Source organism: Primulina tabacum, chromosome 8, assembly GCF_025594145.1.
Source record: "Primulina tabacum isolate GXHZ01 chromosome 8, ASM2559414v2, whole genome shotgun sequence".
Taxonomy (NCBI): domain Eukaryota; kingdom Viridiplantae; phylum Streptophyta; class Magnoliopsida; order Lamiales; family Gesneriaceae; genus Primulina; species Primulina tabacum.
The window spans coordinates 22,391,357-22,419,268 of record NC_134557.1 but is presented as its reverse complement, the minus strand read 5'-3'; the positions used below and the strand labels follow the sequence as shown (position 1 = coordinate 22,419,268).

At 36.2% G+C, this 27,912-nt stretch overlaps 1 protein-coding gene across 4 annotated transcripts; it reads right to left on the bottom strand.

Annotated features, from left to right (window-relative positions):
• Positions 1-16,067: 16,067 nt before the first annotated feature.
• Positions 16,068-24,353, bottom strand: LOC142553878 (uncharacterized). Of its 4 annotated transcripts, none has more exons than XR_012822031.1 (2): positions 23,386-24,353; positions 16,068-16,483 (listed from the first exon to the last, which is right to left on the bottom strand). XR_012822031.1 is itself a non-coding variant. In XM_075664403.1 (2 exons), the coding sequence occupies exons 1-2, from the start codon at positions 23,580-23,582 to the stop codon at positions 22,057-22,059; spliced, it is 978 nt and encodes a 325-aa protein (XP_075520518.1). In that variant the 5' UTR covers positions 23,583-24,353; the 3' UTR covers positions 21,511-22,056. The 4 variants fall into 4 exon arrangements, 1 of the variants encoding a protein (XP_075520518.1); XR_012822030.1 differs by lacking the exon at positions 23,386-24,353 and adding an exon at positions 17,530-17,951; XR_012822029.1 differs by lacking the exon at positions 23,386-24,353 and adding an exon at positions 17,067-17,518.
• Positions 24,354-27,912: the final 3,559 nt, after the last annotated feature.

Sequence of the window (27,912 nt, the reverse complement as noted above, 5' to 3'; positions counted from 1 at the left end):
TTATTAGATTAAGGATTTAAAGATTATGTTAATGATTTTTATTAGAGATATTTTATGCTTTATGTTGGGTGCAATAATTGTCCCTGTTTGGTAGAGCGATCGAACCGTGGTGCTTGAGTTGCTGTGTGGTTTAAAAAATTTGAGTTGCACCATTACCACTAGTTATAGCTTTTGGTAAAGCGGTAAGCGCTTGGTCCTACAATTGGTATCAGAGCCAAGGTCACGGGTTCGATTCCCATTGATTGCAAGGAGTGCAATTATTGGGAGGGAGATTGTTGGGTGCAATAAGTGTCCCTGCTTGGTAGAGCGATCGAACCGTGGTGCTTGAGCTGCTGTGCGGTTTAAAAGATTTGAGTTGCACCATTACCACTAGCTATAGCTTTTGGTAAAGCGGTAAGCGCTTGGTCCTACACTTTATTTTTATTGTTAGTGATCTTTTCCAAGGTCGATTTAGGATTTTATTTTATGCACCTGAGATTTAAATTGTTAATTTATTAGGATTCATGATTATGTTAAAATAATTTATTAGAATTTATGATTTAAGAAAAAAAAATAGAGGGCATTACAGTTATTTTTCCAAAACAAAGTTTAACCATAATTGTTTTCTAAAGTTTTTCCATTTCTTTCAAAAGGAATCACAAACCGGTAAGCAAGGAGATGAAATCAACTAAAGTGGAGCTGCAATCACATACAAAGTTTGCAATTGATGCCCAATTAGTCTAACTCTTCGTTCATCTATATAATCAGCCACTTGAACTGCAGCTCAAGTGGTTACCAGGATTGTAGCCAATATACCTATATGCCAATTTTGTAAAATTAATTTTTAGAATATTAATTATTTTCTTGTAAAATAAATAATTAGAATATGATTTAAATTATTTATGGTAAAATAAGTTTTACAAGAAATCAATTATTGTTGATTTAATTGGAAATTAAATAAAGGAGTTTATTTAATTTATTAAATTCTTTAATAATTGTGGTGGTTAGTGATAAAATTATTAGATATATGATTTATCAATTAATTAAATTGTTTAATCAAATTGATGTTAATATTTGATATTAAATGCATGAAGGATGGTCGAGAGCCTTGACCAATGTGTTAGGTGTATGTTAGGATATTTTACTGTTTTATTCGTTTTTTTTAATATTTGATATTATTAAAGTGGGCCTGGTTTATGGCATGTTCCCACCCCCATGAGATGTATCCTTTATGTGCATGGCTATTTAAATGTAATCATTAGAAATAATGGGAGATCAAGACTGGAAGATGGTGGGCCCGATGAACGAGATAAAGACATGTAAAATATTGGAAGCTCTTGTAATAGTTGTATTTGTATCCTTTCATTCACCTAGGTTTTGGACCTGGATCCATGTATGGCTCACATGGATCTAATCGTGTCGGCGATCGATCATCCTTAGTTATTGTTGAATGTCGTATTATGATATATGTGATATATAGTAGTATGCATGTATGTATATTATTAAATAATATAGATGCATGAATCCGGCAAACATACAAACATGGCACACGATTTTTAAATTAAAATGATGGGACAATTTTGAAATTAAAATCCCTCATTTTGAATATGATTCAAAATTTATATCAAACCGAAAAAGTAAAATTAAAAGAGTTTAATTTTTTCTTGCCTTTCATCAACCGTGGTTGCATGTTGATCGCTACCCGCGGATAGTGTCTGGCTCATATTATTGGGGAGGCCTGTACGCCGGAAACCTGTGACTTCTACCGACATATGATGTGAATTGAGTGAAACTCCCATGACTTCTGCTCATATTATTGGAGGAACTAATGGCGACCGTCTACTACAATTCAATATTGATGGGTCGATTTGACACCCGAAAATAAACGGCGTCATATTATTGGGTCCTTATTAAACGTGAGGCAAAACACGCGGAGGTTGCATAGGGATGCAATTGGATTCTACCTTTTTGAAATTATAATGGCTGATATTATTCGGGATTATAATTGGCTAATTGGACTCTACGTGCCCACTAAGGAAATACGATTTCCCTTTTTCATCAGAGGGTGGTGGAAATGTCAAAATAGTGGGAGGGAGATTTATAAAATAAAAATCCATATTTTAAATCTTAAAATTATTTTAAAATAATCAGCAACCATTATTCTATTTCCATATCAGTATATTTTTGATTTTGTCACGTAATTAATTTTTGTTATTAACAAGCTAACCGAATCTAATTTTCAAGACTGGTTGGAAAATTTGTTCTAAATTCGGAGAAAATGACATACACACTAATGTCAGTCTTGTTGAACTGACAATGCATGCAAGATGGTAGGACCATAGTATGCAAGCTAAAGTGTGATGTGCTCGCTTCTATGTCAAATGAACTGTAGGGACAGTTTGAGGAATTTTGAATGCTGCTGACATTCGAATGCACGTGCAAGAGTTTCATGGTGCATGAAACTCATACGATGATGCACACTACTTTCAAGGAGCTCATGACTACACACATACAAGATGGGGCTCTAGCCCATGAACATGGTGTACATATGACTGTGCTTATTGAGAATGTGGTGTGCCTGGAATATGTGATTCCTAACGAGTTAATTGATAACATCAATTTATTGTTTTTCTCTTCCTCATTTGACGGGGTTATGGTGAACTTCAAGTTTAATAAGATATTTGATAGCCTTGAAGAGCTAGTCAATATGCTTATGACTTATGATATCACCATAAAATAAGAAAATTTGCTGGTTTTATGGGCCTTTCGTTGGACGAAAAATGACCCACAAGGTAAGGGAAAGAAATGTTCTGCCCCTCATAAGAAAAACAATCCCAATAAGAGGCAAACTCTGAAAGACACTTAAAAGGCCTACAAAGCCCGATAAGTTAGAACATATTTATTTCACTGCATGAAGTCCGGACATAAGAAATTATATGTGCCAGAAATGTTCTGGAAATGATAAGTGAATGTCCAAGTAAACATGATTTCAACAACAAACAAAAGAAAGTTAGATGATCCAAATCCCACACAAATATGGCACGCTAGACTATGTCACATTTCCAAAGAAAGATGCACAAACTAGTGAAAGAAGGCATGTTTGACTTGTCATACATAAATTCTCTACCTGCTTGTGAGTCCTGTGTAAAAGGAAAAACGACTAAGACTCCATTCGATGGAAACGTGGAATGTGCGCATGGTCTACTGGATTTGATCCACACAGACATTTGTGGCCCGCTAAGTGTTAGCACAGAATATGGGCAATCCTACTTCATTACCTTTACTGATGACAATTCGAGGTATGGGTATGTTTACGAAACACAAATGTGAAGCATTTGAAAGGTTCAAAGAATTCAGATCTGAAGTAGGACAACAGCTAGAAAGGAGTATTAAGACACTTCGATCTGATCGAGATTGAGAATACTTAAGTGCTAAATTTTTGGATTATCTAAAAGAGAATGAGATTCTCTCACAGTGGACTCCACCAGCAACACCACAATTGAATGGTGTTTCTGAATGTCGAAATCGAACCTTGATGGACATGGTTCGATCTATGATGGGATTCACTGAATTGCCTTTATCGTTTTGGGGATTTGCGCTTAAAACTGCGACAATGTTGTTGAATAATGTCCATACAAAAGCAGTGGATAAAACGCCATATAAGATGTGGATGGGAAAAACTCCCAAATATTCTTACATGAGAATATGGGGATGTCCTGCTTACGTGAAGCAGATAGTGGGAGAGAAATTGGATAGTAGATCCACTTTGTGCTACTTTGTAGGATATCCAAAGAATTCAGTTGGATATTATTTCTATCATCCCAACGAAGCAAAAGTGTTTGTTTCAAGAAATGCCACCTTTTTGGAAAGGGAATTTCTATTAGATAGAAAAGGCAAGATGATAGAACTTGAAGAAATTCAAGATACTCCCTCAACTATAGAAGTTGAACCCATTTCCCAAGAACCAGTAGTTGAAGTACAGGCTTCTAGAAGGTCTAATAGGGTTATTAGACCACCTGCAAGATATACGCTTCTTCATGAACAAGGCCATGATGAGTCTTGTGTTGGATGTGATCCAATGAATTCCAAAGAAGCAATATCTGATACTGATTCAACCAAATGGCTTGAAGCCATGCAGTCAGAAATGGACTCTATTTATTCAAACCAAGTTTGACTTTAGTGGATCCACCTGAGGGAATCGTTTCCATAGGATGCAAATGGATCTACAAAAGAAAGCTTGGGACGGATGGGAAGGTAGTGATCTTCAAAGCAAGACTGGTTGCAAAAGGTTATACTCAAAGGCAAGGAGTTGACTACGAGGAAACTTTTTCACCAGTTGCTATGTTTAAGTCCATTAGAATACTACTAGCCATAGCAGCATGGTATGACTATGAGATATGGCAAATGGATGTAAAGACTGCATTCCTCAATGGAGACATCAAAGAAGAAATTTATATGTCTCAACCTGAGGGATACACATCAGTAGGAAGTAAGCATAAGGTATGCAAACTTCAGAGGTCAATATGTGGTCTCAAGCAGGCATCAAGGAGTTGGAACCTCAGATTTGATAGCACAATCAAAGAGTTTGGTTTTGCTAAGAATCCTGAGAAACCATGCGTGTACAAGAAAGTTTGTGGGAATGCAGTGACGTTCCTACTACTTTATGTTGATGATATCCTACTCATTGGGAATGATGTAGGATTACTGCAATCAATTAAAGTATGGTTGGCGAGTAAATTCTCCATGAAAGACATGGGTGAAGCATCCTATGTATTGAGAATACAAATCTATAGAGATAGATCAAAGAGGATGCTTGGGCTCACCCAAGCGACTTATATCGATACCATCCTGAAAAGATTCTCTATGGAAGAGTCCAAGAAAGGATACTTACCAATGTGTCATGGTGTTATTCTATCTAAGGCAATGTGCCCCAAGACTGATGAAGATATAGATATGATGACACGTATTCCATATGTGTCAGCCATTGGTAGTATCATGTATGGTATGATATCAACGCGCCCTGATGTTGCTTACGCTCTAAGTGTTACAAGCAGATATCAGGCGAACCCTGGTCCAATGCATTGGAAGGCCGTGAAAGATATTCTTAAGTACTTGAGAAGGACTAAGAACTTGTTCATGGTCTATGGGGGTGGAGAATTGAAATTATAAGGCTACATTGATTCTAGCTTCCAATGTGACGTAGATGATTCGAAATCGACCTCTGGTTTTGTATTCATGCTTAATGGTGCGGCTGTCTCTTGGAAAAGTTCCAAGTAAGACACCGTTGCGGATTCAACCACTGAACCTGAATACATTGCTGCATCGGCTGCAGCCAAAGAGACAGTTTGGATGAGGAATTTTGTCCAAGAGTTGGGCGTCATTCCTAATAGACTTGATCCAGTCCCAGTGTACTGCGACAACACTGGTGCCATTGCGCAAGCAAGGGAACCAAGGTCTCATCAAAGATCCAAACATATACTGAGGAAGTTCCACATCATCCGGGAGATTGTGGGAAGAGGAGACATATCAGTCGAAAGAGTTCCCTCTGCAGATAATGTTGTTGATCCGCTGTAAGGCTCGAGACTTATTAGTCTTCGTTGATGTGATATTCGGAAGATATGAGTATGCATGACATGTAATGAGAGGCACTAAATGAGATTATGAAGTGTTGCATGAGATATAGACCGCACCCACGCCTAAAGAAGGACAGCACCCGCGGTGCATAGGCAGAAAGTTGGATAGAATTACAGTAGCAACACCGCACCCGCGGTTCCAGAGCCAGCGCACTCGCGGTGCAGCTACAGTAGGGTCACCGCACCCGCGGTGCAGAACTGACCGCACCTGCAGTCGACGTTTATGCAAATTGGGATGTACTGCCGAAGCTTGAGCGCAGCCGCGGTTCATGAACTACCGCACCCGCGGTCATGCGTGTTACTTGAAAAATATGACACTTGTCCCTCAACATGCATGATATATATATGAGGTGTTAGCATTCTTTCCTTCCCATTTCAGCAACCAGAGGACCGAGACCATTAGCAGGAAAGCTTCAAAGTTTCTTCCATTCTATAATTGGGTTTGTCCAAGATTTAGCCATCCAAACTTAAATCCAATTTCGGTTTTGAACTCCTCTCCTGAAGGGCTAGCTAAGGATGTAAGTTTCATTCATTTCCTGCATGATTTGAGATATTGTGATTGGGGAAATTGTGAATTTCACTAGATTATGTGTGATTGTGAAGTTGGTGATCGTATATTCGTAGTCGGATCGAAGAAATATTATCGTATGCAATGTTATGAAATTCCAGCGTAGTTATGATTGAACATGTTCAGATTTCAGAGTTTAGAGTGTGTTATGAAGAGAATGGTGAATTGTTGATATTGATTATATTGTGTTGATTTGATCGGTATCGAGAAACTACGCTGTTATGCCGTCGAAATGTACCGAGATTGAATATTGATGTGTACATGTATTGAATTGAGTTGTGTATTGATACATATACTCCTCGATATTGTCATTTCAGATTGATTGACATTGACAGATTCAGACTCCAGACTTTGACTTCGACGGACCGACGGAAAGAAAGGTTTAAATCGATGTGAATTGGGAGATCGACTGGAGTTAGATTTAACTCGAGTTTTCCTAAACCACATACTTGTATGTTATTGTTTTCATACCTTTGTATGCTTTGTTTGAGTATGCTGATTTTATTGATGTGTGTAAAAGCAGTGGATAGCAGATAGCTATTGAGGGAGAGTCACTGATATAGGGGCTAGGTTTTGACTAGAGCGATCACTGGCCCATTGCACATTGTCAAAATAGGATTGGCAGACATGCCAAGTCTTTGGCAGATCTTCCAAGAAATTCGACGTTTGGTGTATCGATGTGCTTAAGAGACAGAGCAGCCTTTATTGCAGACTATTCGATACAGATCAGACCAAAGTCAAGGAGTAGGGACGTATCAATTACAAACACCGCGAATGTAAGAGATAGGTGGGAGACTTGTTACGTTCTTATTCAGACCGGATCCCTAGATGAGAGATGAGTCGAGTCTGAGCGATTGAGTCAGAGTCTTAGAATCACAGAGTGTGATTCAGAGTCTTTATTGATTCATATTTCTTAGGTGATACATGTTCAGAGTATGAATTACTGTTTGATATCAATTTATGATTTCAGATTATGATACATGTCTTGATATCTATTTCATGCTTTTATATATGCTGTTATATGAAATGCATGTATACATGATTTATACTGGGATTTATTCTCACCGGAGTATCCGGCTGTTTTTTTTTTTTTGTATGTGTGCATGACAACAGGTGGGACAGGATCGAGGTCAAGAAGATGATGAGAGAAGATGAGTTAGAGTGGTGATTCCGGACTTATTGTAGACTTGGTTTAATACTTGAAATTTAGTAGTTGAACCTTAGACTAGTTTGAATAATTGTTGTACATGATTGTACTTTTATACTGAGATGTATATTAGTTAAATTCCATTACGTTCCGCACTTATATTTAAAAAAAATAAAAATTTTTAGACCCTGTTTTATCTTAATTGATAATTAAATCCCAAAGATGATTAAGAAGATGATTAGCGTCCGGGTCCCCACAACAGGAGGTATCAGAGCGATAGATCCTTTAGATTGAGATAAAAGATAGAATGAGCGGGGTAGATTGAGTTTTCTTTCCTTGCTCGTGACTGCTAGCATGATTTATTGTTTAATACTTGATTTCTTGAATATCTGAATTGATTTGATAATATATATGATTGAGAATGAATCAGACCCGATTCTTGATCAGCTGTAAGAGGATCGGAGGAGGATTGAAACAGAACTGTTATATCTGGTTACTGATGATTTTGATAGTCAGATCTATCTCCTCGAGGAATCACAGAACAGAGAAGTATCTTGATTGATCAGATGGATGTGTCAGAAACTCTGATGGAAACGCAGTTACAGAGGTTCCAGTCATTTCAACCGCCGATTTTAAGGGGTACTGAGACGTTTATTGATTGCGAAAGTTGGCTAGATGATATAGAGATACTGTTTGATTCACTTGAGTATCCAGAGGAACGAAGAGTTAAACTGATTGGACATCAGTTACGGGAAGTCGCAAAGAGCTGGTGGATTGCAACCAAGGAAGTCTTAGAACAGCATGGTACAGTGATTTCTTGGAAGATCTTCAAAGTTGAATTCTATCGAAGGTTTTTCCCAGCTTCGTACCGAGAGGACAAGAAGGCAGAATTTGAAAATTTGAAACAGGGTCAACTAAACATTGCAGAATATGTTGCCCACTTTTCTACTTTGCTATGTTTTACTCCTCACGTGGCTGAGAATGATGAAGCTGTGATTGATCGTTTTATCAAGGGATTGAATCCTGAGATATTGACATTGATAAGTGTGAGCCGACCCTATACTTTTATTGATATTTTGAGTAAAGCTAAGAGAGCCGAAGCTAGTCTAATGAGACGAAAAGGAGCTTCGTTTGTACTTCCAACATTGAGACCACAGCAACCACCTCTAAGACTTGAGATTGGTGGTAGCAGTGGTGGAAAGAAAGATTATTTGGAAGTCAGAGGAAGACAGTTCAAGAGGTCTGGCAGCAGTTTGTCTGATTCCAGTGGTTCTAGCCAGAGTTATACTGGAGTTTATTGCAGCGCATGCGGAGGGAGACATCCCACAGAGCAATGCCAAGGAGTACTTGGTAGTTGCAACATTTGCAAACAACAAGGACACTTTGCTAGAGTATGTCCACAAAGAGATTCCCGAAGAATCCAGGGAACAGAAGCAGCTGGTGACAGTGATCGAGGAACAGACACAGGACACAACTGATGATAGAGTGGCAGGTACTGTTCTTTTATGATTATACTGCATAGGTATTGATATATACTAATTCATTCCCTACGATTATCTTTGACTAAGTTGCATTGAGATATGCTGTATCTGTTGAGTCAGTTTGTACTGTAGTATTGATTCCCTTACTTTTTGGGAAAGAAAGATTGATATCAGAGATTTCTGTGAAATATTGTATACTACAGTAAGATGAGAATGAGGTCGAGTTAGATTATGATGCACTTGTGTTTCTGATTTGACCGCATTATTGATATTCATATGCTGAACAAGTACAGAACTATTGTAGATTCCTTCCAGAAAAATATAAGACTCAGACCAGATAGGGCTGATGAGTAGGAATTCCACGGTAAGGATTCTAGATCTAGAATTCCTTTGATACCTGTATTGTTTATGACTCGATTGATACAGAAAGGAGCAGATGGTATCCTTATGTATTCATTAGACATGCTGAAATCGAGCCTAGTATTGGCAGATTTGCCAAGTGATGTACGAGTTGGTTGACGTCTCCCTGGATAAGATTTTGGATTTGCTTTATATCAAGAAGATAGATTTCAGAATTGAATTGATACTAGGTACTGTTTGTATTTTAGAATTCAGTACAGAATGATATTGAATGTACAGCATGTCACTGACTGAATTGAAAGAATTGGAAGATCAGTGGAAGAGTACCGGCCATGAGTTACATTTGATTAAGTGTTTCTTTGTGGCATGTTTCAGTATGTTCAGAGATATTCTGATGATTTCATGCTCGTTGTATCTATGATATTTTGATATATTGCAGCATCTGATTGATTGAATCGAATATCTGAAGATTGTATTGAATACTCTGATAATTGTGATTATTGTATACAGAAATTATTCAGATAAGAATCTTGCTTGAAACAGATTGTATTCAGAATAAGCGATATCTGAAGTTAATATATCGATTGATTGTGACACAGTTGAGATTGTGATCAGTGACTGAGAATGATACCAATATCAGAAAGATCAGAAATTTCAGAAATATCAGAAATTTATTTTGTCTGAGTTGGCAGATTATCTTATACGATTGTTGTTTTGTATCTGCTTGAGCATTGTTATTGTTCTAAAACAATATTTGAGACAGCTTATATTGTTTGAGGGCATATTATATTTGCAGATGATATATAGCAGTTGATCAGAACGACATGAAGACGTGATTGATTAGTCAGAATTGACAATATTGCCAGAAATTGCCGTTTTATGAATTTATTGAACTCACTAGATCAGTATAGATTAGTGATATTGTGAATCTGATTTGATAGTACTGTTATTCTGAGTCAGTGTTGGATACAGATTATTCAAACCGAATCAGAGCTGAATTCGAGAATTTCGGCAGTTCAGAGATTTAACCAGAATATTCAGAACTTAAATTCGATAAATCAGAGCAGAACATCGATCAGAGTGGCAGATATGTGATTTCTACTGTATGAAAATGATTATCGTATGATGTCAAATGTGTCAGATTTGCACGACTGAATTTGATATCGATAGTCAGAACCGAATACCAGGTAGGTAATTTTTCTTTTAATTTATATTATTAACTGATTTGTTTGTACCAAATAGTTCGAAACGGAAATGACAGGTAGTGTCCGAAACGCACCGTAGTAGATTCGGTTTCATTTTGGTGAATGAGAATGTATAATATTCGAACATATAGTTTTTGACATAGACAGATTAAATCAGTGGTGACAGAATTTGTACTGAAATGTTGACAGAATTTATACTGAAATGTCTGAATCGCCAATAAATGAAGATAGAAAGATAGAAATCAGAAGAGTTATTACAGAATTGGTATATTTCTGACTAGACATGGGGAGTATAATTCGATGAATTTCGTAAGGAGATCACTATAATACTTTCCAGATTGTGATATAATATGATGGTGATTGACAGATTGTTCAATCTATATCTAGTAGTGGTACAAGATGACGTACACACATGACCAGATGACAAAGATCGATGTCAAAGAAATAGTCAGATTGACCTGAATGTGAAATAGATTATATCAGATTGTGAATTATTGTACGATAATAGTTATCAGATAACCAGATGGATAATGAAATAGTTACGGACGACCCATTGCATAGTAAGTACTGCAGATTTCTTTGATATAAGAATAATATCTCGGAGATACCTGAGATAGGAGCTGATACGGTCAGAGATATGACAAAGAAAATGTAGCTAATTCAGAAGAGAATGAAGATAGCTCAGACCAGACAGACTTAATATGCCGACGTCGAATGGTGACGGTTGGTAATTGAAGCCGAAGGTTGAGTAAATCCTTGAATGGGATAAATAGATTTGATAACAGCCAATGATATTGATTTGGTATGAGTTGTTGATTGATATGTACGGATGTTGTATAGCCAGTATTGTGAGATTGATTCTGTCAGAGTTATTTCGAAGGGTATTATAATATTATGCTCTTGAATTATTAGTCCAATTTAGAATCACATATCCGTACAAGAAAGATATTTCAGAATGAAGACTATTCTATTATTGAAAATACAGTAAGTTGACAGGGCATTAAAGAGACTATCTAAAATACAGAATTTGTCATGAGATTAAGATTTCAGAATGGATTCATTGAGATGAGTTTCTGATTTAAACTCTGTATACAATCCTTCTGATATGTTTGAATTGATTACTTGCGATTTCGAGGACGAAATCATTTCTTAGAGGGGGAGAAATGTAAGGCTCGAGATTTATTAATCTTCGTTGATGTGATATTCGGAAGATATGAGTATACAAGACATGTAATGAGAGGCACTAAATGAGATTGTGAAGTGTTGCATGAGATATAGACCGCACCCGCGCCTAAAGAAGGACAGCACCCGCGGTGCATAGGCAGAAAGTTGGATAGAATTACAGTAGCAACACCACACCCGCGGTTCCAGAGCCAGCGCACTCGCGGTGCAGCTATAGTAGGGTCACCGCATCCGCGGTGCAGAACTGACCGCACCTGCGGTCGACGTTTATGCAAATTGGGATGGACTGCCGAAGCTTGAGCGCAGCCGCGGTTCATGAACTACCGCACCCGCGGTCATGCGTGTTACTTGAAAAATATGACAGTTGTCCCTCAACATGTATGATATATATGAGGTGTTAGCATTCTTTCCTTCCCATTTCAGCAACCAGAGGACCGAGACCATTAGCAGGAAAGCTTCAAAGTTTCTTCCATTCTATGATTGGGTTTGTGCAATATTTAGCCATCCAAACTTAAATCCAATTTCGGTTTTGAGCTCCTCTCCTCAAGGGCTAGCTAAGGATGTAAGTTTCAGTCATTTCCTGCATGATTTGAGATATTGTGATTGGGGAAATTGTGAATTTCACTAGATTATGTGTGATTGTGAAGTTGGTGATCGTATATTCGTAGTCGGATCGAAGAAATATTATCGCATGCAATGTTATGAAATTCCAGCATAGTTATGATTGAACATGTTAAGATTTCAGAGTTTAGAGTGTGTTATGAAGAGAATGGTGAATTGTTGATATTGATTATATTGTGTTGATTTGATTGGTATCGAGAAACTACGCTGTTATGCCGTCGAAATGTACTGAGATTGAATATTGATGTGTACATGTATTGAATTGAGTTGTGTATTGATACATATACTCCTCGATATTGTCATTTCAGATTGATTGACATTGACAGATTCAGATTCCAGACTTTGACTTCGACAGACTGACGGAAAGAAAGGTTTAAATCGATGTGAATTGGGAGATCGACTGGAGTTAGATTCAACTCGAGTTTCCCTAAATCACATACTTGTATGTTATTGTTTTCATACCTTTGTATGCTTTGTTTGAGTATACTGATTTGATTGATGTGTGTAAAAGCTAGTGGATAGCAGATGACTATTAAGGGAGAGTCACTGACAAAGGGGCTAGGTTTTGACAGAGCGATCACTGGCCCATTGCACATTGTCAGAATAGGATTGGCAGACATGCCAAGTCTTTGGCAGATCTGCCAAGACATTGGACGTTTGGTGTATCGATGTGCTTAAGAGACAGAGCAGCCTTTATTGCAGACTATTCGATACAGATCAGACCAAAGTCCAGGAGTAGGGACGTATCAATTACAAACACCGCGAATGTAAGAGATAGGTGGGAGACTTGTTACGTTCTTATTCAGACCGAGATCCCTAGATGAGAGATGAGTCGAGTCTGAGCGATTGAGTCAGAGTCTTAGAATCACAGAGTGTGATTCAGAGTTTATTTTGATTCATATTTCTTAGGTGATACATGTTCAGAGTATGAATTATTGTTTGATATCAATTTATGACTTCAGATTATGATACATGTCTTGATATCTATTTCATGCTTTTATATATGCTGTTATATGAAATGCATGTATACATGATTTATACTTGGATTTATTCTCACCGGACAGGATCGGGGTCAAGAAGATGATGAGAGAAGATGAGTTAGAGTGGTGATTCCGGACTTATTGTAGACTTGGTTTAATACTTGAAATTTAGTAGTTGAACCTTAGACTAGTTTGAATAATTGTTGTACATGATTGTACTTTTATACTGAGATGTATATTAGTTAAATTCCATTACGTTCCGCACTTATATTTAAAAAAAAATAAAAATTTTTAGACCCTGTTTTATCTTAATTGATAATTAAATCCCAAAGATGATTAATAAGATGATTAGCGTCTGGGTCCCCACATCCACTTACAAAGCCCTTGCCAGGACCATTGTTTGAAAAGCATCGCGAAGCAATGGAATTAAGGGTAGTTGGCTCTAGGGCAAGTGGGAGATTGTTAGAGTAGATTCCCTGCAAGCCAACGTTTGGCTAGGGAATTTATTGACTAAAGTGAAATAAACAATCTTTATTTTAATATAATTAACTTTTTATGGTTTTGTTATACTTTATCTGTATACCCATGCAAACAGCATAGGTAAAGTCCTTGATTATGCTTTAATACAAATGAATCGTAATTCGATGTTGAAACTCATTTGTAAACACTTCATATTCTAAATTCGTTCCTAGTCGATTCAGCCGCCTAAAACAAGGATAAAGGCCGCTTGAGCTCGAGACTAGCATCTGTGATGTTGTGTACTGCGTTTCTTGGTAAGGGCATAGAGATGTCCAAACATGCAGATGGGTAGTCATATGATGATTATACCGAACAACCCTCAATCGAACTTTCCAAGTGGTTATCATTCATCGAGACGATAAGTCCGTGGTTATGATTGTACACCATTAGTCCTTACAACCCGGGACAACACTGAGTCTCTATATGCTAGGGCTTTGCTTTGACTCATTTACCGGCTCCAGGAGAGTCATCAGGTGGCGAGGGTGGGTACAGTTGCGACACATATAGGAGCCAGTGCATTGTAGTCGGGGATTCACCGCTCACCTACGGGTGTGGATATCCTATGTGATCTGATGTAATAATAGTGCATGGAATCTCTGACCAGAGTATGAGATGTACGTTGGAGAAGGAGTTCTCCAATAGTACACGCGATGCCACTATTATAGTTATCACATAGTTATCGAATTATTATGAAACCCTCGATGAACCAATGGTTGCAGATTCGATCGGGATATATGAGATGAAGGGACCGTACTGTACGTTAATCATAATCGACTGGTTATTGCAGGCACTATCAGTGATACCTAGGGGATCATGGGGCGATGCTACTAGACGCTCTTACCATGATCCGATGGATGCAATCTGAAATGAGTTCTGACATTCTTGATCAAGGTGTTGATGAAAAGAATGGGGCTAACTAGGGATAAGCCCGAATAAAGGATTATGTCCTGAATCACAAAGAGTTGTGAACCCACAGCTAGCTGTATCCCTGAACCATTGAGGGTCACACAAGCACTAGATTGTTTGTTCCCGTTGAGAAAATAAATTCAAGAAGTTGAATTTATATTATAATATAGTAAATTCCAGGAGTTGAATTTATGATAATTAAATTTTGAGAAAAATAAATTCAAAGGAGTTGAATTTATGAGATAGTAAATTCAAGAAGTTGAATTTATGAAATTTGGAGAGAATAAATTCAAGAAGTTGAATTTATAAAATTTAAGGATTTAATTTATTAAACTCAAAAATTGAGTTTATTAAATATTAAATTAAATATAGTGTGAATTATGTTTAATGGGCTTGTAGGAGTTCAAGTCCAACATACTAAATAATTAAAGTTTTTAATGGACTTTGATAGATTAATTAAACTAGTTGGACTAGTCCAATTAATTAATCAAGTCCATTAATTTTAATTATGGTAATTAGTTCATGGATTTTTTTTAAAATCAATTTTTGACCTAAAATCATAGCCTCCACTAATTTGGATTGTGAGATTTTGAGAATCACAACCATATTCCTCCAAATATTTAGTTTACTTAATTAATTAAATTAATTAAGTAAATGATAATTAAAGAAAGATTAATATTTCTTTATTCTCAAAATTATGCACAAGATGATTTCGAGAGTTTCAAGGAATTGCTATTCTTTCTTTCGGATTTTACAGCATACAATATTATTTTAGAATATTCAATTGACTTAATTAATTAAGTAAATTGAATATTAGAAAGAAAAAAAAAAGATTTTGATTCTCATAAAACGTGCAGAGGGCATCCGAAAGCTAAGATTTAATAGATTTCGGCTCTTCCATTAAAGATACTCTAAAAGGTTTTGAACAAAATTTTGTGTATTCTATCTCTTCGCAAAATCTTCTATACTTTCTACTGCAAGTTAGAAGAGGAACAAGCAATCCGGTCGTGAACCTGATTCGAAGTTGATCGAAGAACGTTCGTAGGGATTTACAACAAGAGCTACGTTCGCTAATACCGGAGTAGTTGGAGTCCAGAGATTTGATTCACAAAGGTATAATTTTAAACATCCTATGTATGTTTAATTCACGAAAACCATACGAGTGTCCAAAAGAATTATTTTGTTTTTCAAAATAAAATAAAAATTTTAAACTTCCGCTGCGTTTGGGCATGTAGAAAACCGAGATCCAACAATACTCACCCCCCTTACAACCCTTCCCAGATAAGCTTGAAGAAGAAATCGAAGAGGAAGAGTCGGAACAATTCTGGGGATGGTGAATGTTCGAGAATTAAATTAAGTCTAAGTTATTATTATTCAGTTTACGTTTCCGCATTTAACTCTGTCGTCTTTTTGAGATTTCGGTTTTGTAAAGTCAATGTTTATTTCATTGAAATTATGAATTATAAACTTGTTTCGGTTTACATTTGTGAGGGCCCGTTATCCTAATCACGATTTATTAACATGCAATCTTGATTAATCAGTAAACAGCGGAAAAGTGAATTAAAAATTTGCGTTTGGGCCTATAAAAATTTCGGCATGACCTTCCCGTAAATAGGACACACCAGAAAATCAAATACTCAAAATAAACAACATGTGCCCTCAATAAACACAACAGCATACACACGTGCCAGCCAGACACGATCATGACATATACAAACCAAAATATCATAGAGCCGACAAGGCTCGATAATACCATAATACGATCCTCCAAATATATACATAGAGTATCTGGGAGACAGCAACACCACGCAGTACCTAAATACAACTACGTCTACTCTCAAGGAGCTCTGGTACTTCCTGAGGCTTCCTCTCGAGCGCCTGAGGTCGAACCACCTGTACCACCTGTCATGTCCACACAAAAAGACACGACAGCCCCCTCTCGGGGGGTCAGTAACCCCAGTACGAGACATCAAGAAACCACGATATATGACATAGAAATATAATGATGCCATGCATGAATGCAATGCATGAATAGGTGCAAGATATCAGGATATCAGGAGTCAAATGATCGATATCAACAATCATACATATATAATCGAGCTGGTCCACGACTCAGCGGACCATGCCTGGGATATGGCCCAGCCTCGAAGCCAGCAACTACCTAAGCCGGACCGAATCAAGGTAGCCAAACATCTCCAGAACACCATATCATATCATATATATAACAGATATCAACCGAAATATAACTGGATCTCAATAACAGATAGACTCAATATGATATGTTCAATGGTGTTGACGTGTCTAACGAAAATAAAAGGTGTGTGAATCAAAGAAATATTTTATTTTATTTTGCACATCAATTACCAACTGATAATATGCGATTCAGCATATAATATCACATAAATCAGCAAATATCAAATAAATCATACACATGATCATCAGATGCCTCTGTCAGACATCGTGAAAATAACTGATCTCTACGTACCTTAACTAATTTACTAGTAACTTAAATTCTCAAGAGAGTCCTGGAATTGTCAACTCAGACAAATCACCTGAATATTAGTTTAAATGGTCTTATTAACATATAAAAATTCTAGAACCATTTAAATTCACTAAAAATCCAATTTCAACAATTTAGGCATTTTAAATTCCTAAAATTTCAATATTCGACTAAAATGCCTAAAATCAATCGTTTTTATTTTATCGTCGCAAATATTCTTTTTAGCTTTAAGTGACGCTAAACTAATATTTAAGCGACCACGATAAATTCTAGGTTCACCAGATTATACCTCCAACTTGCACAATTCCGGAACCTACAACAATAACCCAATAATTAATCAATAATGATACAATATTTGAGTCGAAATTAAATTAAATTCACATAGTCAAGAATTCGCACCGAGACAGCTAGTAATTCCAACAACAGTGACTAGAAATCGAGCCCTAACCCGAAGCTAACCGGCAACAGGCGGCAAACTCGCCGGAGAAGATGACCGGAATCACGCAGAAAAACAGAGCCGACGGGTCGTTCTCGAAAATTTACAAAAGTAGTACCAAAAGAAAGCTTATGACATAAGGAACAAAACCCCTCAATCAATTTTTACTTTTGAGCGGTGGAACACGGCGATTTCAACGACGAAACCGGCGACGTTTTCCGATGGGTTTTCAGAAAGCACGATTTTTCCTATCAGAAGTGGTATCAACGGAAAGCTTACGTCGAGAGCTTTCCAACCGTATATTTACTTGAATTTTTCGGCGACTGGTGCGACCACAATTGATGTTCAAAGGTGACGAAATGGTTGAACATGATTTCAGCAGAAAGTTACGGGAAGAATGGCGCACGGTTTCCAAGGAACGTTTGAGGATTATTATGATTCTTATTATTATTTCATATTATGTATATATATATATATATATATATATATATCTATAGGTGTGTGTGTGATAAATATCCTATATGTGTATCTTTTATCTTTTCGGGGTTCGAAATTTGATCCGGTCTATTTTATTTCAAATTTCGTGTGCTATAAAATTTAAATATGCATTTTAATATCGTCTGTAAACCGATATTCTCTAATACATATTTTTAAACACACAATTTAATTATTTGACTTAATTATTTTAAATTCCTCAATTTAAAATAATTATTCTTAATTATCGTCAAATCACATATAATTAAATCGGATCATTACATTTCTCCCCCTCTAACAAAAGATTTCGTCCTCGAAATCGAAACACATAACACACCTTATATACAACCTAATCACACATCTACCACTGATAGTACATAGGAAAGTCAGAGTACATGGAATAATTTGTGATAGTTTCAAACAAGTGAGGCCACTCTTGACGTATTTTAGCTTCCAATTCCCATGTAGCCTCTTCAGTCCCATGTCTACTCCATTGTACCATAACCAGTGGAATCGTCTTGTTTCGAAGTTTCTTATCCTTTCGATTAAGAATCTGAATAGGATACTCAAAATAGCTAAGAGAACTGTCTAACTCCACATCCTCGGGTCGCAGAACATGAGATGGATCCGGCTCATATTTCCGCAGCATAGATACATGAAACACATCATGTATAGCAGACAAACTCTGCGGCAAGTCTAATCTATAAGCCAATATGCCGATCCTCTCAACAATAGTATACGGTCCAATATAACGTGGAGCTAACTTCCCTTTTCGCCCAAATCTCATCGTTCCACGAAATGGTGACACTTTCAAGAAAACTTGATCGCCAACCTGAAATTCTAAAGGCCTACGTCTTTTATTTGCGTAGCTAGCTTGACGATCCTGAGATGCTTTCATTCTTTTTCTAATCAAATTAATCTTTTCATTCATTTCTTCAACAAACTCGGGTTGTCCCAATGGTCTTTCTCAAACTTCATTCCAACATACGAGCGATCGACACCTTCTACCATACAAAGCTTCGAATGGTGCCATCCCAATAGTTGTTTGAAAACTATTATTGTAGGAGAATTCGACCAATGGTAAAGATTCTTGCCAGTTTCCACCAAAATCCATGACCACAAATCCTAACATATCTTCCAAAGTTTGTATAGTCCTCTCTGTCTGACCATCTGTTTGGGGATGATAAGTTGTACTCATTGCCAACTTAGTACCCAAAGCATTCTGAAGACTACTCCAAAACATGGAAGCAAATCTAGGATCTCGGTCAGATAAAATAGATACCGGAACTCCATGTAATCGAATAACATTATCCACATATAATCGTGCCATTTTATTATAAGCATAAGTACGATCGTATGGAATAAAGTGTGCTGATTTGGACAATCTATCGACTATCACCCAGATTGCATCACAACCTCTATTTGATCTGGGCAAGTGAGTCACGAAATCCATTGCAATATGTCCCCAGTTCCATTGTGGTATTTCTAAACTCTGTAACATACCTCCAGGTTTCATTCTTTCGGTTTTAACCTGTTGGCATGTCAAACATTTCACTACAAATTCTTAAATATCTCTCTTCATCGCATCCCACCAGAAATATGGTTTCAGTATGTGGTACATTCTATGAGTACTAGGATGAACACTATGACGGCTGCAATGCGCCTCTTGAAGCAATGCTTCTCTCAATCCTGTGACATTTGGTACTACTAATCTGTTATTCATTCGTAAACAACCATCTGATGAGATATTGTATTTATCTGGGTTACCAGACAAAACCAGATCTTTCGATTTTTGAACCTGTGAATCATTCTTTTGAGCTTTCTTGATCTTCGAAATAATCTTCGGCTCAAATTGTAAAGCAGAAACAATAAAATGATTGTCTTTCGGCTGAAAAGTCCAACCAGAAGTACATAAATCATCATAATTCTGCCAGACATGGATAGATGCTATCATAACATCTTGATATTTCCGGCTTAATGCATCTGCAACTTGATTCATTTTTCCTGGCCGATACTGTATTTCACAGTCAAAATCCTTCAATAAATCTAACCATCGTCTCTGCCTCATATTCAGTTCTGATTGAGTAAACAGATATTTCAAACTCTTATGATCTGAGTAGATAATAAACTGCTCACCGTATAGATAATGTCGCCAAACTTTTAAAGCAAAAACAATGGCTGCTAGTTCAAGATCATGAACTGGATATCGGGATTCGTGTGTTTTCAATTGCCTTGAAGCATATGCAATAACTTTTCCATGTTGCATTAAAACACATCCCAAACCTCTTGATGATGCATCAGTACAAACCACAAATCCACCTGATCCAGATGGCAATGCCAACACTGGTGCTGTTGTCAGCTTCTCTTTCAATGTAAGAAAACTATTATCACATTCATCTGACCAAATAAATCATGTATCTTTCTTAGTCAGTTGGGTAATAGGTCGGGCAATCTGCGAAAATCCTTCAATGAATCGTCTATAATACCCAGCCAATCCCATAAAACTTCGAATCTCCGGTATATTGGTTGGTCTAGCCCAATTCAGGACTGCTTCAACTTTACTCGGATCTACAGATATACCTTGGACTGATATCACGTGACCCAAAAATATCACCGCTATCCATCCAAAATTCACACTTCGACAACTTAGCAATCAATTGAGAATCTCGAAGTGTTTGAAGAACCAATCGTAAATGCTCTTTATGTTCCCGTTTTGATCTCGAATACACCAGTATATCATCAATAAAGACAATAACAAATTTATCCAGAAAATTTCTGAACACTCTATTCATTAGATCCATAAACACTGCTGGTGCATTTGTTAAACCAAATGGCATTACTAGAAATTCATAATGCCCATATCTAGTTCTAAAAGTTGTTTTAGGAACATCCTCTTCTCTAACCCGAAGTTGATGGTATCCTGATCGAAGATCAATCTTCGAATAAACAGAATTTCCTTGAAGATGATCAAACAAGTCATCAATTCTAGGCAGAGGGTATTTATTTTTAACAGTTCAATTCTTTCAGTTCTGCAGGAGCAATTCTGTACGGCGCTCTAGAGATCGGCGCAGTACCCGGCATCAAGTCGATGCTAAAATCAATTTCTCTCTGCGGTGGAAAGCCTGGTATTTCTTCAGGAAAGACATCGGGAAATTCTTTCACTACTGGGATATCAGATAATTTCGGTTCTTTCTTGGTAGCATCCACAGCATAAACCATATATCCCTCATTTCCTAAAGATAATAATCTAAACATTTCCATCGCTGAGACTAACGGTATCTTAGCCTGTGATCCTTGACCATAAAAATTCCATTTGCTACCATAGTATGGCCTAAATCGTACTACACCATGAAAACAATCTACAGTGGCTCGATAACTAGATAGTGTGTCCATACCAATGATACAATCAAAATCATGCATCGGTAATACAATCAAGTTTGTGATCATAATGCTATCATCGAAATGCTACACACAATCTAACAAAATTTGCCCAGATGGAATAAATCAACCAGCTGGCGTAGACACAGATACAGTTTCATGAAATGGTGTGGTCCAAAGTTCATATTCATCAACATAATCGGATGCAATGAATGAATGAGATGCTCCAGTATCAAATAAAACTCGTGCAATATGATCGTAAATAAGGCAAGTACCTGCGATCACCCCGCCTGGAGCCTCTCTAGCCTGATCCTCGGTCAAAGCGTATACTCGGGCTTGTTGAGGACCCTGGAAAAAATGTGGCACATTACCCCTAAATGGTCGCTGAGATGAGTCACCTGGAAAACTACCTCTGGCATAAGGCAAGTGTTGTGGCTGCATCTGTCCCTGTGCACGGCCCGGACAAACTCTGGCAAAATGCCCTGACTGACCACAAGTATGACATGAACCCCATACTCCACTACACTATGCAGTAGGATGTCTTCCTCCACATCGATCACAGTAAATCATGGGGTACTGTCCACCTGTCACACTTTGTGAACTGCTCGAACAAGAGGAACTGGACTAATATTTCTTTTTAAACTGTTTTCCTTTTGGTTTGAATTGTTTTTGTTTCTATTGGTATGACTAATGAGATGGGAAAGATGGTGTACCTGCTGGAAAATATGAACCACCAGTAGGCATTTGTGGAGCCTGTGGTTGTCTACCCCTTTTCAATCCAGCTTCAATTCCAATCGCCTTGTCCACAGCTTCGGCATAAGTTGTAGGCGATCCAGCCATAACCATAGCATGTATTTGGTAGTCCAGTCCTTCTAAAAATTTTGAAATTTTACCTTTTTCACTGACAGCCACATGGGGTACATAAGTGAGAAGAGCAGAAAGTTGTCGAGCATATTCCTCAACAGACATATTGCCCTGAACTTGTCGATGAAATTCTGATTCTCTGGCTGAGTAGTAGGATGGTGGAACATATTCTTGGAGAAATTTAGCACGAAACACCTCCCAAGAGATCTGACTACCTGTTTGTTGCAGTACATTTGTAGTAGCCTCCCACCAACGCTGTGCACGATCCCGTAGTTGGAGGACTGCCATAGTTAACCTTATATCAGAATCATAATGTACTGTGTTGAACAGGAATTCCATGTGTTTCAACCATCCTTCTGCCCGATCACTGCCTTCATTTCCAAAGAATTTCGCAAGATGCATATTCTGAAATCGAGCTACAGCAAATTCCATTTCATCAACTCGGTGCACTAACTGTTCTACCTCTGCATCAGCTTTAGCGGCTATCTCTGCAGCAGGATGCCCGCGCCTACCTCGAGGAACTCTGTCATTTCCTCCGATATTTTGTGCCCCGGACTCCTGAGCCACTTCTTTTCCTTTTCCTTTATTTCCTCTAGTTGTCATTCTACTCCCAAAATATTCAATAACCTCAATGTAAGCCAAAACACTGAAATAAAACTCAAATGTATAGTCTACATGTCATATCCCTAAGATACTAACATGTAATTCATGCCAGACAAGAGCAAGTAATTTCAAATAATCAAACACATGCGCACAAATATCTTGTGCCTAAACTCGAGTGTACTAACTCTAGTACGAGCGTATCCCAGTCTACGCTCTGATACCAACTGTGAGGGCCCGTTATCCTAATCACGATTTATTAACATGCAATCTTGATTAATCAGTAAACAGCGGAAAAGTGAATTAAAAATTTGCGTTTGGGCCTATAAAAATTTCGGCATGATCTTCCCGTAAATAGGACATACCAGAAAATCAAATACTCAAAATAAACAACATGTGCCCTCAATAAACACAACAGCATACACACGTGCCAGCCAGACAGGATCATGACATATACAAACCAAAATATCATAGAGCCGACAAGGCTCGATAATACCATAATACAATCCTCCATACATAGAGTATCTGGGAGACAGCAACACCACGCAGTACCTAAATACAACTGCGTCTACTCTCAAGGAGCTCTGGTACTTCCTGAGGCTTCCTCTCGAGCGCCTGAGGTCGAACCACCTGTACCACCTGTCATGTCCACACACAAAAGACACGACAGCCCCCTCTCGGGGGTCAGTAATCCCAGTACGAGACATCAAGAAACCACGATATATGACATATAAATATAATGATGCCATGCATTAGTGCAATGCATGAATAGGTGCAAGATATCAGGATATCAGGAGTCAAATGATCGATATCAACAATCATACATATATGCTCGAGCCGGTCCACGACTCAGCGGACCGTGCCTGGGATATGGCCCAGCGTCGAAGCCAGCAACTACCTAAGCCGGATCGAATCAAGGTAGCCAAACATCTCCAGAACATCATATCATATCATGTATATAACAGATCTCAACCGAAATATAACTGGATCTCAATAACAGATAGGCTCAATATGATATGTTCAGAGGTATTCATGTGTCTAACGAAAATAAAATGTGTGTGAACCAAAGAAATATTTTATTTTATTTTGCACATCAATTACCAACTGATAATATGCGAGTCAGCATATAATATCACAAAAATCAGCAAATAGCAAATAAATCATACACAGGATCATCAGATGCCTCTGTCAGACATCGTGAAAATAACTGATCTCTACGTACCTTAACTAATTTACTAGTAACTTAAATTCTCAAGAGAGTCCTGGAATTGCCAACTCAGACAAATCACCTGAATATTAATTTAAATGGTCTTATTATCATATAAAAATTCTAGAACCATTTAAATTCACTAAAAATCCAATTTCAACAATTTAGGCATTTTAAATTCCTAAAATTTCAATATTCGACTAAAATGCCTAAAATCAATCGTTTCTATTTTATCGTCGCAAATATTCTTTTTAGCTTTAAGTGACGCTAAACTAATATTTAAGCGACCGCGATAAATTCTAGGTTCACCAGATTAAACCTCCAACTTGCATAATTCCGAAGTCTACAACAATAACCCAATAATTAATCAATAATGATACAATATTTGATTCGAAATTAAATTAAATTCACATAGGCAAGAATTCGCACTGAGACAGCTAGTAATTCCAACAACAGTGACTAGAAATCGAGCCTAACCCGAAGCTAACCGGCAACAGGCGGCAAACTCGCCGGAGAAGATGACCGGAATCACGCAGGAAAACAGAGCCGACGGTTCGTTCTCGAAAATTTACAAATGTAGTACCAAAAGAAAGCTTATGACATAAGAAACAAAACCCCTGAATCTATTTTTACTTTTGAGCGGCGGAACACGGCGATTTCAACGATGAAACCGGCGGCGTTTTCGATGGGTTTTCAGAAGGCACGATTTTTCCTATCAAAAGTGGTATCAACGGAAAGCTTACGTCGAGAGCTTCCAACCGTATATTTACTTGAATTTTTCGGCGATTGGTGCGACCACAATTGACGTTCAAAGGTGGCGAAATGGTTGAACATGATTTCAGCAGAAAGTTACGGGAAGAATGGCGCACGGTTTCCAAGGAAAGTTTGAGGATTATTATGCTTATTATTATTTCATATTATGTATATATATATATATCTATAGGTGTGTGTAAATATCCTACATGTGTATCTTTTATCTTTTAAATTTGATCCGCTCTATTTTATTTCAAATTTCGTGTGCTATAAAATTTAAATATGCATTTTAATATCGTCTGTAAACCGATATTCTCTAATACATATTTTTAAACACACAATTTAATTGTAATGCCCCGAAAATTTTAAGGTCCACGCAAACCACGCGCATGCAATTATTAAATTCTCTTGTATTTTAATTAAATGTTTTAATTGCATTAATTAATTATGTTGTGCATAATTGCATGTTTAAAATGTATTATTCTACATTATTGCATTAAAATGTATTTTTAAAGGTTATTCAAGTTGCGATCGAGGAACGAGGACCGATGGCTGAAAAATAAAAAATATTTTTATTAAATAATTGTTTTTAATTATTTAAAATATGGTTGATACTTTTTAGTATTTTTGAAAATAAAGGGGTTTTGAGGTGATTTTATACGCCGGGACGTAAATTTTATCGGTGTTGGTTTTTCAACAAAATACGAACTTTTGGACAACCCGGCTAGTAAATTCACATATTTAATTAAAGGAAAACTTTGTTATTATTTTATTAAATCCTAATTAAAGCTAATGGGCTTAAATTTTGTGGCTTAATAGGCCTAAAACTCTCAAAATTATTTAGTATGCTATCACTTATTACAAGATGAAATCTAATCAAATAAACATCTCAGTCAATCCAAATACATCTCATGATTATGAAAATTAAAACTAGTTACCAAATTATTTCTTAACAACGAAGTAGAACAAGCCATAAACCCCATGTATATAATATAATAATTCAAAAGGTCATATTTCAACTAATTGTCTATAAAATGATAGAAGGAGAATAAAATGCTTCGATTTTAAAAAAATCTATTTAATAATAAATAATTATTGTTTTATAAGTATATATTTAATTGGATAAAAAGATCAATTTTTAATTATTTAACATGTTAATAGTAAATTTATAAACTAAATTAAGTAATAAATTTAAGTATTTAAAAAACAAACATTAATATTTATATCTATGAAAGTAATTTTTTTAAAAAAAATTAATTAGTAATTTAAATTAATCCATTATTTTAATAAGTTTCTATATAAAAATTAATTAAGCACAAATTAATGTATTGAAATTTTATTTAATCTGTTAATACGTATTTTGAAGAATAAATTAGTTGTTGTAAATAAAATAATAGAGAATATTTCTAGAATATTTATTTCAGTCTATAGTTTAGAGTTGATGATTTAGAGATAAATTTCATATTTGGTGTTGAAATTATATTATCTTAAAGTTAATGTTGAGCCAAAATAGCATAATAGGGTGGAGATTAATACAAGGCTTTTTTTACTAAGGCCCATCATGAGCTCTTATCTAAAAAACCTTGGCTTGATATCATGTTCTTAAAAATTTGAGCTGATTAAAAAAATCATTATTAAAATAAACTCAATGAATTATTAAAAATAATTATAATGTAATTAAATTAAAAAATACTTCAAAAACTTGTGTGTATATATATATAAGAAAGCCGCATATAAATTATCTGAATGCTTTGAACTGGAGAGTCATCTAAATAAATTCTAAATTAAATATTGACAAATGAATAAACAAAAAAAATTAACATTATTACTTTTAAATTAAATAAATGAATTGAACTCATAAAATATTATATTTAATCAATTTTTTAAAAAATTATTTTTTTAAATTACTAATTTCTAACCTCATGAACAAATATAATATTTTATAACCTAAAATTTAATTGTGAATTTAAATATTATTAATCAAGAAAATTACTGGATTTGAATCAAAAGTACCTATAAAACATCTACATACAATATATGATATGATACTAAAAAAATATTTTTGTAAAGCTGTTAAATGAGAAAAAATTATGTGGAAAATCAAATCAATTTTTCATTAGTTTTTCTCACTAATTCTAATAATAAATAAGCTTCTATTTTATTTTAGTATCTCCATAATTATATATTGTCAAAAAATACTTAGTTATAAGAATAATGACATGACAATTTGTTTGCACTTGTAAAGTTAATCAATACACATGTATAATGACAATTATATCGAAAAAAAAATCAAACATTAACTAAACAAATTTCTCCACTTCAAACCCCTATTGGCTACTGGAAAGATCTACAGATAACACATGGAAATGAAATTGTTTGTTATCATCATTGCTATTATCTATATTAGTATGTAGATTCAGATTCTTTTCGGCTCAACAGATTATGTACACAATATATAAGACCTTTGTTTCCCCACTTCAAACCCTATTGGCCACTGGAAATAAGTGACGAAAAATGGCAAAGAAAATTTTCCTGCATGATACTATGTAATGGGTAGATCGACACAAGGACAAAAGTATTGAAATGGATAGATGACATCAAAAGTGGCGTAAGTACCTGAACTTCTATGTGCCTAGTTTTTGTGATATATTTCTCCAACAGGATCGTGTTTATTCCAAACGATGCAGCAGCGTCGCGTTGTGCACCAATGAATGAATCAGCAAAATCATTAGGACTCTGCACAATCCTCGTACCCTGGAATTGGAAAAATAACAAGCTACACGATAAAACCATCAACTATGTTGACGGGATATACTGAAATAGCTTGGTATCCGTATTTACTTTAATTAGCCATTTCACTCACTTTAGATGATTAATTGTTGACCAAGATCTTGTGAGGATGATATAAGTGAAATGGCTTAATTTCACATGCGCATATTGCTTGTTTAAAAGTTTGAACCAGGAATTGCACGAGATAATTTAAAAATGCACAGCACATGAATTCTAGTATCGAAGCAACTATCTTTTCTATTTGTCAAACTCTGGTGATTTTAACCTCTATTATTAACAAAATTCTCTTCAAACTTGCACACGGTTTCCAATTTTATTTTATGAGCGCA